This window comes from Coccidioides immitis, assembly GCF_000149335.2.
Source record: "Coccidioides immitis RS genomic scaffold supercont3.4, whole genome shotgun sequence".
Lineage (NCBI taxonomy): Eukaryota > Fungi > Ascomycota > Eurotiomycetes > Onygenales > Onygenaceae > Coccidioides > Coccidioides immitis.
In genome coordinates this window covers 784488-797646 of record NW_004504311.1, presented here as the reverse complement: position 1 = coordinate 797646, position 13159 = coordinate 784488, and the positions used below count along the sequence as shown (strand labels likewise).

Genomic DNA, 13159 nt, shown 5'->3' with positions numbered 1-13159 from the left:
GTCATGCTGGCCCTCACTCACTTTGTAAGCCATTGGATTTCATAAAAACTCAAGCTGTAGGTAAGGGTGAGGCGGCATCCCTATAACAGCATGCAGTTCCTATGGTTCTCATCTTCACATATCTAAAAGACATCATAAGGCATGCTGTGGGGAGTTCCTCTATCTATCTGTAGGCCTGTTCATTGTTCATATATACGATGAACAGGGCATTGTCTTCATAGTCAACCACTTATCGTATGAACAATGCAGATTGTGCTTTCAAAGCAAAGGGTGAAGAAATTTATGAAGGATGAAATAATCACTGGTCAAGCGTTAGTGTGCTCCTTCTATATATCAAAGAAGTTCTCAGATTATACTCACTCTCTCCTGTGGTTTTGGCCTTGATATAGTGCTTCTGCTCCAAAAGGGGTATAGACAGAGCCTGGGCATCTTTCAGGGCCCCTGAACAATCATCATTCTTTCTAGTTCCTGGTGTGCACAAAGCACATCAAAGGACTTCACCTGTTGGCCCTTTTGAGGAACAGAATGTCCATTCTGCCTCCTCTTTTTCGCGCTAAGCAGCATGCCAGTTCTGTTCAGGGCGGGAAGCTCCGCGAGCTTTCACACAACATGCCTCACGTGCTCTTCCTTCTTCAGTGAAGAGAATATATAATTGCTCCAGAACATAACAACAATCTGCTTTTGCCAGTCTCCACCTTTTTCTCACTTTAGCAAGACATTCAGCTGAAAGGTTTCTCACTTCATTCCACAGCCGCTTGTGGAAATTCACTGAGCCTTTCTCTTCCTGGGAGCTGTCAACAGTAGCGTTTCCAGGGCCTCCTTTTCATTCCAAGATATCACTTCGCGTCATCTAGCACCTTGTAACAACAACATACACAGCAGTGTCTCCAAGGATTCCTTCTCATTCCAAGATATCACTTCGCGTCATCTAACGCCTTGGATCAACAACATACCTAAAAAAGAGAATGACTTCATCTAACAAACGCGAGGCACAGGAATCTCCTAACGGGCGACAGCAACAAAAGAAAGAAGATTGGGAAGCATTCATCAACCTCGAAGGCAGCGACCAGACAGCCGAAGAGGCGATGAACGGGGAAGAAGAGAAGCAACCCGAAGCCCAAGAGGCTCCAGCTCCATCTTCTACCACACGTCGTCGTCCTACTAAAAAGCCACGGCGAAGCAAGAACAGTCCGGAACCTGATTACTCTGCTATGGTCCAAGGACAGATGGCAGGAACTCATAGAACTGGGCAGGCATGCGATCGTTGCAAGGTATGTCATTGTCTCTCACGTTGCATTGCTTTAAACAGCAACAGGTGTTGTCAAGAGCATCCTCATCGGGGCGTTGAACATGTGGAAGAGAATTTATAAAAAGCCATTATGGCCCCTAATCCCTTTCAATGACCAACAGAAAGCCTTTAGTCAAGGAAATGTTGGCATACGGCATCCTGTGCTTCTGAACAATGCGAATGTGTTGTAAAGCGGCTGCTTGTGCCTTTAGCTTCCTGCTACTGGATAGCACGAGTCCCCCAGCAATAGCAACTAAATGTCGCAAAGGCTGATATTACCACTTTGCTAGGCTCGGAAAATGAAGTGTGACTCCAACCCAACGGGTTGTGCCAACTGTAGTGCCAGTAACTCCGCTTGCACTCAGACAGATCCGATTACGCGAGAATCATACACTCGCGGGGAGTTTGAGCGTTTGAGAGCTGACAATCAACGATTACGACAAGAAAATCAACAGCTCAGACAAGAACTTGAACGGATGCGGCCGCCAATGGGCGGCATCACAGGTCAAAGGCCCGTCGCTCAGCCCGGGGTATATGGAACGGTAAAGGGCCTTGGCAAGAAATAATCCTAATTTTTCTCACTTGCTAATTGGACATGTACCTTCCAGACTGGTACGGTGGGATACTCTTCTTTGCAAGGCTTGGGACCTCAGCTCCTGAGACAAAATACTCCGGTGTATCCAGGAACGGAGAGCATTTATGCGACTCCACGACGTTAGTCCAACTCTATCGAACATCGTAGGATGTATTCTGAAGGAAAATCGCTGACAAACGCAGCAGGTCCATCTTTAAGTGGCGGAGGGAATGGTCAAAGCCAGTTTGGGCCAATGGCTCAAACCAACACTCCGACACACGGCTTTCAGGTTCCTGGTTCCCAAGATCCATTTGCGAGCAACCAAAGCCGGAGCTTTACAAACGGAGCTCCCTACGCATCCATTGCACCGGTGATGAGGCGCACGTTGTCACACGGGTATAACCCGATGGAAGCCAATGGTAGAAACAACGGGTTCCCGATTCTAGTTCCGACACAAGCACCCATGACGCCCGTTATGAGAGCTCCGAGTGGACCAAACGTCGTAATGCCACCACAGCCAGGTTTCACGCCGCCCCCATATCGGGGTCAAATGCAGCCTGCTGCCCAGACGAATCGCACGCCCGAAACCAAAGAAGAACCCCCGAGTCCAAGTCCCTTTGGGAATGGCGATTCACGGCGCCACTAGTTTAAACGGCTCCGAACTGAAAGAAGCGTTATCAGTAAAACTTCCCTTGCTACGGTGACAGGCATAGAGAAAAGTTTCCAGTGCTTTTTCGGCCTTCTCGCTATCCCCGGTCGACTTGAATGGAGTTCCGGCTACATTGGTGGTTGGGTCTCGACGCTGGCTTCCATTCCCTTCTTTTCTGTTTAATCAACTAAAATCTTCTGCGTCTTGTTCTCGGCGTTGGCGAAGGATAGGGAGTATGGCGGCGTATAACTATTGGACAGGGTACGCGCGATATTCGCTTGAGAAATGGCTCTCTATATCAAGTCGACGAGAACAATAATGTAGTTAAGCATAGGCATTCGCTAGAATTAGAAATATTTGTTGCGCGAACTCAAGTGCCAAAAGAGTAAGACACGAGAGTGCATGCCCCTGCGTTTCTGATCCCGGATGTGCGCAGATGATGATGGAGGGAGGTTGTGACTTCACGAGGCTGCCTGTTGCCTCGACGACAGCGCCGCTTTTCCGCATCTGGCAGAATCTCAACTTCCGCCAAGACCAGCAGCTCAACCACAACGCTCGACGAAACGAGCCGAGAGTACCTGGTCAGAGCCAGGCAAATGATCTATCCGGCTCCTATGCTGGATTGAATTATCCAATTTTCAGTACTAAATAATGTCCCATCTCGACTTGACCCGCCATCGAACCCGATCACCCTCGCCAAGCCAAATTTTCGGCTCTTCGACCACCCCGGTCGCCACTAATTCGACGCACTCAGAGCCGTCGGCATCGTCGATTTTAAGATCGATTTTGGGAGAATATGCAGATCCTAAAAGGCCTGATGTTAGTGGGGCTGATCCAATACGCTGTCCTGTCAAGCGCGTTCATAAGACACCCGCTGTCCGAGCTTCAAGTCCGGGAAGAGAAAATGTGCCCGTGAGAACTCTGCAAAGCTCAAAGGATGCAGAAGGGGATAATTTCTCTGGTGATGGGCAGTTGACTCCCTGCGGGGGGCCCAGGCCACTAGCTGAGAGATTGTCTCCGAAATTACTGGCAAAGCAAACTAGGAGGAAGGGAGTTGGCGCTCAGAAGCGAACTAAAGGCTGTGATCTCGTTGACAGGATCTTGACTGGTCGGTCAATTAAGGCCTCAGCAACAGCGGCCTCGAAATCCTCGGACTTGCCACAACCACAAAGGAAGGGAATCCCAACCTTGGTTAAGGAAGCCAACCCGGGAGAGGCGGATTGGGAGGACGAGGGACTACAACTTGAACCTGCAACGAAGAGAAAGTATAGCTGGACGCCAGTAAAGGACACGAATTTATCTATTATCGACCTCACCGCAAATTCCGGCTCATCGCCACCTAGTATACCCGGGCGTGAAGCCCAAAAGTTTACTTCTTTGGTATCTCGTTACGGTTTCGCAGAAACCTCGCCTTTGGCCATGAAAAATGAATTTCCCGAAGATTTCCCCACGAGGAAACGGCAGTTGGATGTAAGGTGATAAGCTGCATGATGTGCTTTAATGGCTTGCTGATACAGTTTCTAGCTCCTCCAAGGGACTACGAACAGCTCCTCATCTGAGGGAAGTTCAAATAAATCCTCAGGAAAATGCCCTTTAAAAGTCAACGGCACAAAGGGCAGGCGTTCTCGTAAAGTTACAACGATCACATCACTTTCTACAGCACAATACGGACTTAAAGATTCCCCTGTAGAATCCTTTCCATCAGTTGACACAACGGAAAGACCCTCCGGGAAACGGTCAAAGTCCCAGACCAAGAAAGGCGGGAACAAGAAGCCCGCAGGGGTATCGGACTTCAAAGTTGCGCCGACCACAGATGCCCTCAAATCTTTAGAGGACCAGGTGTACCTTTTCGGAACCTCAAGCCAGCTGGAGCGAGTCTCTTCAGACGAGGATAAGCTTGGGGTGCCTTCAGCCCCGGCATCTTCCCGGCAATCTGCTCGTGATAGAACCTCTGTCTCTACACTTTCCAAATATAAAGTTTCAAGGAACCTATGGGCTGCCGGTTGGAGAGACTTAGATGGATCAGTTGCCGATATTGAGATCGTGGATATGGTTAACATCGATACTCCAAAATCCCATGAATCGTCCACACTTACACTTCCGTCCACCTCTACCAACGCCTCTAATCAAGGGTTTTCTAGCCAAAACACGATCAATGATAGAAGCAAACCGTCTCAAACAACATCTACAACTACTGAATCAACTGGCGTGGAGTCGGGGCAATTAGTTGTTCCTAGTTTGTGCGAAGACCTTTCAGAGAAGGCAGGTTATCCCGCTGTGCCGGAAAGGGAAACTCTATCTTCCAGAGAAATTGCCAGCAGTGAATCTGCCTACATTGAAACCATGCCGAGTTTTCGAGGATTCACCACAGCAGAGCTGGCTCAAAAGGTAGCTGCATTTGGATTCAAGCCGATAAAGAGCCGTGAGAAAATGATATCGCTGTTGGAAAAATGCTGGCAAAGCCAGCACAAAAACTCAGCTCCAACATCACTGCCAGCAAACAACGCGAACCCTCCTGACTCTCATGCTAGCGGACAGAAGAACGTAGTTAGATGCGATACTGGAGGAAGCAACGCTTCGCATACAACTAAACGCGCCTCAAAAGCGCCTCAAAAGAAACAGTCGACTTCGTCTACATCTCACAGTGCTAAAGCTGGGCCAAAACAAGTCGATTGCAGTCAGGAAAGACCTAACCACGCTTATCTCCCACATGATAGTACCCAAGCCTCATCCCAGCCTGTTATTGTGATTCCGGATAGCGAAGAAAGTGGTGATGACTTTCAAGATACTTATCTAGGGTCACTTAATCGCACATCCTCCACCAATTATCATCCACTATCCGCCAATTCCATTCCTGACGGGAGTCCCCTATTTCTAAGAACGATCTCTCAAGCTAGTACTGAAGAAAAGACGTCCGACCCTTCTGATATAAACCAACAAATAACCAGAGCCATAAAAGCACAACCACGAATGACCGCTATTAATGGAATGAAGCGACCGACCTGGCTCGAAAAGATTCTCATGTACGATCCGATCTGGCTGGAAGACTTAACCGTTTGGCTCAACACCGAAGGATTAGATCGGGTTGGGGAAGACAGGGAAGTTAGCAGACTCACCGTGAGAGAATGGTGTGAGAGCAAGGGTATATGTTGCACTTGGAAAAAGCCAACTTAGTCGGAATACCTTTTCTTTTTAAGTAAACCATTATGATGACAACCTGCGATATAAACTCATTTCTTAGGCTCTTGGAGATTGGTTACTGCGGGATTTACGGCGATGGTTAGGCGTTGGATCTTGGTTGTGCTCGACGATGATTCTTCATTGTCCAGGAAGTTGACGATTAATGATAGAAGCGCACTATACCATTTGTCGCTAATGGCGTTATGACTTGGAAACCAATTGAACGCTCCCGAATATCCAAGGCGATCATGTCGCACCTCTTATAGCTATTGCCCCCATCAGAAGCATATCAATGTGTTTCCTGGCGGCCTCCTTTGTTGTTTCACTTCCGTTCTTGCCTTGCTCAACCTCGTCCAGCCTTTTAAACGTGTCAGCTCCGACCGAGCCAAACTTGTATACTTTCCTTAGCCTCGCCCTATCGGTCATTGAAGCCAAGGACTCCTCTGTAAAAGGGCAAGGGAGAGCTTTGATGTTGTGCTCCAGATGTTTGGATACACTCTCGTGAGTGATCTCTGGTGCGGTTGAAACTTTTACCACGAGAAGATCTCGCGTGCTCTCTGATATGCCGAATCTGCGAAATGCATCGGCAATCTTTGTTTTTTCGACCCCTCGAAATTAGCATCCGGCGAGATCCCACCCTAGAAATAAATAAAAGAAAGGAGGGGGCTATTGCATACATTGTTGCTACCTCCTAGCGAGAATACTATTTCCGAGTGAACATTTTTCGATTTCAGACGGTTATTGATGTAATCGCGAACTGCTCTGAATATTGCTGCAAAAATATGATTTCGGGAGAAGATCTACCCGCCGATGCAATTAGACATGAACCATGTAAAGCCGATATAGATATATACATCCAGCAAACAACCGTTTAAGTTCCGCGACAAGGAGGAGAAATATTCGAGGGGGCATACCATGCTGGCATCAATGAATGCATACTCAAATTCAGTGTTTCCAGCTAGAAGCTGTTCCCGGAGAAAGGATGCATTCTGCAGATCGCGATACAGCGCGACATGTACCGGATGGGATTCAGGGAGGTAGGAGAGGTGGTGAGTCTCGATAAGGGACATCCTTACAGAGCGGAAGAGAGACGGGGGCAATGGGATTAGCGGGGTTGCGGCTTGCGGTTCTTATTATCACTCTTTATGACTGTACGGAGTACCCTGAGCAAACCCTAGTATCAATAGCCAAATTCAAAAGCCACTATACGGAGTACTGTAGCCGCGATTTATCAGGTCTAAAAACGCCCCATGAAGCCCTACCCTGCCCTTTTTTTGCATCTTCTGGTAATAACTTACGGAGTAGTTGGATTACCTAACAAGCTCAACACACTTTGAGCTGTACATTAACTACTCCGTATATTCCTCCTCTTAGTTACCAGAACATTCGGGGCACCGCAGCCGCTGACTAATAGTACCTCGACGTCACCAGCTCTGGATTTCCTTCCAATTCCGGTTCGCTTTATAACTTCCTCTTCGCCGGCTTCTGCAGCCTTGTTCACCGCAGCTATTCTCGACAACGTCGCTCACAATCATGGCTTTTGTCCTCCGGCGCCCCTTTGCCGTGTCAGCGGCCTTCCGCCAAATCCCCAAGTCCATCAACAACTCCACAGCCGGAATTCGCTTCATTCACAATGGGCCCAAGCAATCCGCGAAGGCTTCCTCCACCCCGTTTCTCCCCTCCTCCTTCGCCAAAGCCCGACAGAATTTCGGAGATGCTTTCCGCCGCACGTATATGCAACAGTCGTACCAGGTACAAGATCGGGGAAATCTAACTCAGAAGCTCCTCTACGGTGCCGCCATCGTAGGCGGGACAATCGTGGCAACGAATCTGATATTCAACCGAGAAACACGGGAAGATGGCGGGATGCCGCAGTATGAGCGCAGTTATTTGAACGATACGTTTATGCACACGGGTTTGGGGGTGGGTATTATTGGTATTGCGGCACGCGCCCTACATACAAGTGGATGGTCGTATAGGCTCATGCAAGCCAACCCGTGGGCGGTTATCGGCTTGAGTTTGGCGGCCAGCATTGGAACTATGTACGGCACTTTCTATACCAGCCCTGAGAAGTAAGTACTCTCTTTCTTGTTCGAGCTCTCCTCCGTTAGAGGAAACCGCCATCAGTACTAACATCGATCGTTGCACAGCTACGTCCAGAAATATGCCCTCTGGGCCGGTTTTAACCTCGCACAAGCCGCCGTGCTCTCCCCATTAATGTTCCTCCAGCCCGCCCTTCTTGCCCGCGCTGGCCTATACACCGTCGGCATGATGGGTTCCATCGCTTTTGTCGGTGCCACCGCCAAGCAGGAGAAGTACCTATATCTCGGAGCTCCTCTGCTCGCCGGTGTCTGCGTCGTTGCCCTCTCCGGCTTCGCTCCCTTAGTCCTCCCGGCCACGGCCACCCGAACACTCATGTGGTCTGAGCGCATCTGGCTGTACGGTGGTCTTGCGGTCTTCGGCGGCTTTACACTCTACGATATCCAGAAGATTCTCTACCATGCTCGTATGGCCGAACGCGGACTTGTAAAGAGGGATGTGGTCAACGAGAGCATCAGTCTCGAATTGGATTTCTTGAACATCTTCATTCGGATGGTTCAGATTTTGGGAATGAGAGGAAATAACAACCGGAGATAAGGGACTTAACGCCGAATTTTGAAGAAAGATAAATACGTGTATTTATTACGGAGCATTTATTTGAGATGAGTCATTTCAATGGGGAGGCTTCCCTCGGGCTGGACAAACTCATTCGGTCTGAGCGGGGAACGTCCAATGGTTAATTTGCATCTGAAGCCATTTCTGATTTCCGGGGCTCCCAGCGATTGTTGTTTGTGCCCTTCTGCCTTTTCGACTTTGTTCGTTTGGTGGCGCAGTTTTTATAGACATGTTTTAATACCTGGCCAGCTTCGAGGAATTGGCCTTAAAGACGAGGAATTAAACCAATCTCCGCTCAGTCCATCAAGTTCCAAAACTAAAATACTATCCCAAACGCAGAAAGTGCATCATACTCTAATAATAGAGCGTTTCTTCTCCCCTAATGAACCCAAAACCAAGTAAATAAAAATCCGATTGTTACCCCCAAAAACACCATGAAACCGCCAGGAGTATCCGCAATCCGTACGACACTGTGGCTTCATCCGCAGGTCAAATGGAATGCTACCAACGCAAATAAAAACAAACACCCCAATGGGTCGCTCCACGCCCTTCTGGACCTAGACTTCTGCTGCTTATCGGGCGGCCTTGATCCCAGCCTACCCGGTCTCCTCCCCCATTTAGGATTTTCGTGGACTTCGGTCACCCAGGACGTTTCCTCACTGGGCGACACGCCGTTTCCTTTCGTTCTTGAACCGCGAATAGGCCAATCCCCAAATCCACATAGCCCGCTGCCTCCCATCTGATTCGCAGGGAAAAATATCTTAGGCAAGCCATTCTCCACTTTCACCTGCAGCGCACCCCAGTGATCAAGGGTATAGTTCTCACAAGTGGTAATTTCAGTTAACTCTAGGCGTTGATGACCACTTCTCGGGATCCTCAACTGGTGGCTAAATCCATCTTCACCGTGGCTTGAGTAAATGGCTATGATATGGCGGCCTTCGTTTCCCTTACGAAACGAGGAAATTCCGTTCATGTCGGCCAATGGATAGACTTGGTGCCCAAGGTAATCGGGGTCCACGCGGATGGCCTGTTTACGTATCTTGTTGACCAAGGCCGTAAATTTATATAAAGGGGCATCCGTGTCATAGTTTGAAAGCCAAAGAGCCTCACGATTTGCAGGAGTCCCATCGCCTGAGAGATGCTGTTCTTGGCCCTGGTAGAACATTGGAATTCCATCTGAAAGGATAGTAAATGCGATGATATTTTTAGCCAGCTGTAATACATTCAGCTGTTGGTGCACGATCCTCATTCTTGATAAGCGGCACTTACCGAAAGGTCCTTGTTGAAGGATGGAAACCGCAGCAGGTCGTGGTTTTCCGCGAAAGCACCCAAAGCGAAGGTATCGTTGCATGTCAGCATTGCGTCTTCTACCTGTCTTACAAGCGCCGTCATATTTCCGTTGCCAAACGCTTGGATCATGGCGTAGTAGATAGGGTAGTTTGGGACACTTTGGATGTGTCTCTGATACCCACAAGCGGTCTCCAAATCTCTCTCATAAACCTCCCCCGTCGCAAAGACACCTGATGCGCTCACGACTTCATTCAGGTACCTCGTATCCACATGCTTCGCAGCATCTATCCGAAGACCATCAATCGAGTAGTTAGTAATGAGGGCCTCGACCCATGTCTTCATTATCTGGGTGACGGTGTCGTCCTCGGTTTTCAGGTCGGGTAATGGCACAATTTTGTCCCCAGTCCAGCACTTTTGCGCAATGTCGTAATTGTCGTAGTCAGTAATTTCGCAGTAGGGATGGAAATACTCTTCGCTATTGAAAGGGACGAAGATTGAATAATCGATGGCCTTGTCTGGGTTGCCACCGTTCGTAATGTATGCCATATTATTGATGACGACATCAACCATCAAGAACATTCCTCGATCATGAAGGGCCTTGCTCAGATCGAGAAGATCCTGGCGGGTTCCAAAATTATCGTTCAGTTCATAGATGTTCTTGGGCCAGTAGCCGTGATAGGCATCTCCATACTCAACACTACCATCTATATTCTGAGTAACAGGCGAAATCATGATCGCATCAAATCCCATGCCCTGGATATAGTCCAAGTGGTTGATTATTCCTCCCCATGTCCCACCACACGTTACGCCTTCCTTTGGGTCGCATAGCGCTGCTGAGGACCCGTCTGTCCTAGCAAACCTGTCAGTAAAAACCTGATATATTGACCTGGGTTTCCAGTCTCCGGTGTTGGCTGCAAAGGAACAGTGAGATCCCAGGAGGCAGGTAAGTGTGATCAGGAGTATCACTGATCTTAGGATTGGTAAGAAATACATTAGCAAAGTGTTGGGTTTGTATAATAATAAGAAAAATTCATAAAGGCTGCTGAAAGACGAATATTAAACGAGTGGCAAATATACACGAGACATTAGGAAGAGTCAGAAGCCGTAAGCAGAGACGGGTAGAATCTTGCAAACTTCAGGGTGCACAACGACCTCAGATGGCGCAGCTGCCAGAGTTAGATATCAAACAGCATTGAAATGAGGAAGCGGCAATTGGGCAGACGGGGAAAGGCTTCACCGTCCCGTCGCAGCCTTCCGAGCCCGCCATATACGGGTAGCATTGGAGGGCACCCGTAGGCACTCGTCCTGTGGCCATTCAAGCGCCTCGACAGTGGGAGCTTTCGCGTAGTGCTATCACTCCGGCTCATAGCTTCCGAGTTGTGTATATGTGCCTGGAGCGGATGCGAATTGTTAAGAGGAACCATGTCCGAAGCAGTATGTGAATTAATTCTTAAAATCGAGAAGAGGGGTATCCCAATGTAGGCATCATCTCAAGAATAAAATCCAGATGAATGTGAACTATTGTGCTCTGTGTGGAATACATCAGTATAGCAGTGATCCAGATTTAGCGGAGCAGCAGGCTGGCCTCATTCTACCGTCGTGTATCCATCACTTGCGTTCTTGAAACAAAAGGCACTTAGTTTACAATTCTCCGGAATTGGAGGAGATATACCAAGGAAGAGCTGCGGATGCCAGGATAATGAGCCAGTGCTCCTCAGGGGGGCTTCAGAACCAGAATGCTGACTCATCATGACCTTGCTCGCTGTGATGATGTTTCCAGCACCGGATCTCTTGCTAAGAAGGCTTCATCTGCCGCAGCGTGACTTGACTTCTTGAGACCTACCACGTTCCTAGAGATACTCTTTGCATCGAAGTTTGCTGCCTACTATCCATAAAGATGGCTTCTGAGATGGATATCGACCAGCCCGCCTCGGACGACCGCGGACCGTCCTTCACGGGCAAGGAGACACGCACCCGCGCCGGTGCAGTCGCCGTTAGAAGCATAGAGGGATGGATCGTTCTAGCGACCAATATTCACGAGGAAGCTACAGAGGAAGACGTTACCGACTTATTCGCCGACTATGGAGAGATCAAGAATTTCAACTTGAATCTGGATCGTAGGACGGGTTATGTGAAGGTGGGGGAAGGAAGATTTACCCAATGCGTCCCTATGAAGATTCAAGCAAAAATTAAAACTGGTTCCTGGCGTCGATCTGACCATCTGACTACCACAGGGCTACGCGCTGATCGAATACACGACTCTCCCCGAAGCGGAGGCCGCTATCAAAGCTCTCAACGGCACAAAGCTGCTCGACCAGACCATCGAAGTTGATTTTGCTTTTGTGCGAGCGCCGGCGTCTAATAAGGGCAAATGGGCCGGTGGCAACGGAAATCGCGGCCGGGGCACCCGGGGAAGAAGTCGAAGCCGAGAGCGAAGTCGCAGCCCCGAGGCAGACAAGGCTTAATGAGTGACGGTGGAACTAAGCACGCTCGCTATATAAGCAACAGGGCCTTTTGAAAGAGAACCGAGGAATAAAGTAAAATGATTGCCAGAGGACGCAAAATGACGTTTACATTGCAGGAGATACGGGATCTTTCTACTTGTCTGGACATGCCGCATGGGAACGCGCGTAAAGAAAGCTACGTCTGTGATGTGGTCCGAGATTCTTCTCACCAAGCGTGGTTGGCACGATTCTGAGCATAGCGTTGGCGCACCTGTTCTTGGGCCGGCTCTGTCTTCCTTAATCACTGCACCGTGCTGTGTTTTCGCGCGTTGTGGTGAGGAAGACAGGTCGGCGCTTGATGAATAAAATGATTAGGTATGTTAATAATTGGCCAACGGAATACTACCAGTTTCAAAGCTAATAGTTCAGTTGTAGAAACAATTTATGATTTCCAAATTTAAATGAAATCTTTAATGATGCTTAGTTTGGAATAGGCACATCACTTTTTTCGGTTCAACAAGCACATATCTGTGTATACACCATCCCAACAATGCCTGTCCGCCACTTAGGATAGCAATGACCGCTTCACCTTGCAACCAGTAGCAAATCCATCCAAGAGGGTATGCAACGGAAAGGCCCTCCTGTCCAATCCTCTAGCAATCGGCAGCGTTCATCCCTCGTTGCCGTAGTGTGTAAAAGGGAATGGTTAGGCACAAATGGTAAGGGGTTGGAAGTATACGCCCCAGCTGCGTTGAACCAAACAGAACCCAGGTGCGGCTTCCCATAAATTTGGGGCCATCTAGACCACCATAACGCATGCTTACCTGCTACTCCCTTACCCTCCAGCAGGCCTTTTTTTTTTTTTTTTTTTTTTTTTTGGGTGAGCTTCTTGCGCCGTCGTTTCGGGTTTTGGAACGCGATGAAAGCAGCGAGTGGGATGACTAATCTGCTGAAACCCACCGCCACGCCCGCAGCGAATGAGTGGCAGGGTTCCAGCTTCCAAGCCACCGAGGCCGGGGTCTTTCCCCGCAACGCCAGGTTGAGACGCAGAAAGCGGCCGGGGGGAGTGAGGGAGGGAG

At 48.9% G+C, this 13159-nt stretch overlaps 6 protein-coding genes across 6 annotated transcripts; 4 read left to right on the top strand and 2 right to left on the bottom strand.

Annotated features, from left to right (window-relative positions):
- Positions 1-965: 965 nt before the first annotated feature.
- CIMG_13370 (uncharacterized protein) lies at positions 966-2899 on the top strand (the record flags this gene model as incomplete). The annotated part of the gene is made up of 4 exons (XM_001245106.2): positions 966-1271; positions 1579-1830; positions 1897-2002; positions 2069-2899. 4 exons carry the CDS (start codon positions 966-968, stop codon positions 2506-2508), a joined length of 1104 nt encoding a protein of 367 aa, XP_001245107.2. The 3' UTR covers positions 2509-2899.
- Positions 2900-3117: 218 nt separating this feature from the next.
- CIMG_04547 (structure-specific endonuclease subunit SLX4) lies at positions 3118-5685 on the top strand (the record flags this gene model as incomplete). The annotated part of the gene is made up of 2 exons (XM_001245105.2): positions 3118-3981; positions 4036-5685. The coding sequence occupies exons 1-2, from the start codon at positions 3163-3165 to the stop codon at positions 5683-5685; spliced, it is 2469 nt and encodes an 822-aa protein (XP_001245106.2). The 5' UTR covers positions 3118-3162.
- CIMG_04546 (protein CGI121) lies at positions 5139-6901 on the bottom strand. The gene is made up of 3 exons (XM_001245104.2): positions 6606-6901; positions 6369-6491; positions 5139-6282 (listed from the first exon to the last, which is right to left on the bottom strand). The coding sequence occupies exons 1-3, from the start codon at positions 6759-6761 to the stop codon at positions 5938-5940; spliced, it is 624 nt and encodes a 207-aa protein (XP_001245105.1). The 5' UTR covers positions 6762-6901; the 3' UTR covers positions 5139-5937.
- Positions 6902-7108: 207 nt separating this feature from the next.
- CIMG_04545 (bax Inhibitor family protein) lies at positions 7109-9552 on the top strand. Its single transcript, XM_001245103.2, has 2 exons — positions 7109-7763; positions 7842-9552. The coding sequence occupies exons 1-2, from the start codon at positions 7225-7227 to the stop codon at positions 8326-8328; spliced, it is 1026 nt and encodes a 341-aa protein (XP_001245104.1). The 5' UTR covers positions 7109-7224; the 3' UTR covers positions 8329-9552.
- CIMG_04544 (alpha-amylase AmyA) lies at positions 7853-10629 on the bottom strand (the record flags this gene model as incomplete). Its single annotated transcript, XM_001245102.2, has 2 exons — positions 7853-9559; positions 9616-10629. 2 exons carry the CDS (start codon positions 10627-10629, stop codon positions 8825-8827), a joined length of 1749 nt encoding a protein of 582 aa, XP_001245103.2. The 3' UTR covers positions 7853-8824.
- Positions 10630-11453: 824 nt separating this feature from the next.
- CIMG_04543 (RNA-binding protein 8A) lies at positions 11454-12817 on the top strand. The gene is made up of 3 exons (XM_001245101.2): positions 11454-11773; positions 11871-12455; positions 12516-12817. Exons 1-2 carry the CDS (start codon positions 11534-11536, stop codon positions 12099-12101), a joined length of 471 nt encoding a protein of 156 aa, XP_001245102.1. The 5' UTR covers positions 11454-11533; the 3' UTR covers positions 12102-12455; positions 12516-12817.
- The last annotated feature ends 342 nt before the right edge of the window (positions 12818-13159 follow it).

Bases quoted from the DNA above. Each gene is read 5' to 3' on its own strand.
- CIMG_04545 (XM_001245103.2), top strand. From the start codon at position 7,225: ATGGCTTTTGTCCTCCGGCGCCCCTTTGCCGTGTCAGCGGCCTTCCGC. The intron at 7,764-7,841 runs GTAAGTACTCTC...ATCGTTGCACAG, and splicing joins TTCTATACCAGCCCTGAGAA to CTACGTCCAGAAATATGCCC.
- CIMG_04543 (XM_001245101.2), top strand. From the start codon at position 11,534: ATGGCTTCTGAGATGGATATCGACCAGCCCGCCTCGGACGACCGCGGA. The intron at 11,774-11,870 runs GTGGGGGAAGGA...TGACTACCACAG, and splicing joins GTAGGACGGGTTATGTGAAG to GGCTACGCGCTGATCGAATA.
- CIMG_04546 (XM_001245104.2), bottom strand. From the start codon at position 6,761: ATGTCCCTTATCGAGACTCACCACCTCTCCTACCTCCCTGAATCCCAT. The intron at 6,492-6,605 runs GTATGCCCCCTC...ATCGGCGGGTAG, and splicing joins CATTCATTGATGCCAGCATG to ATCTTCTCCCGAAATCATAT. The intron at 6,283-6,368 runs GTATGCAATAGC...GAAAAAACAAAG, and splicing joins CGCTAGGAGGTAGCAACAAT to ATTGCCGATGCATTTCGCAG.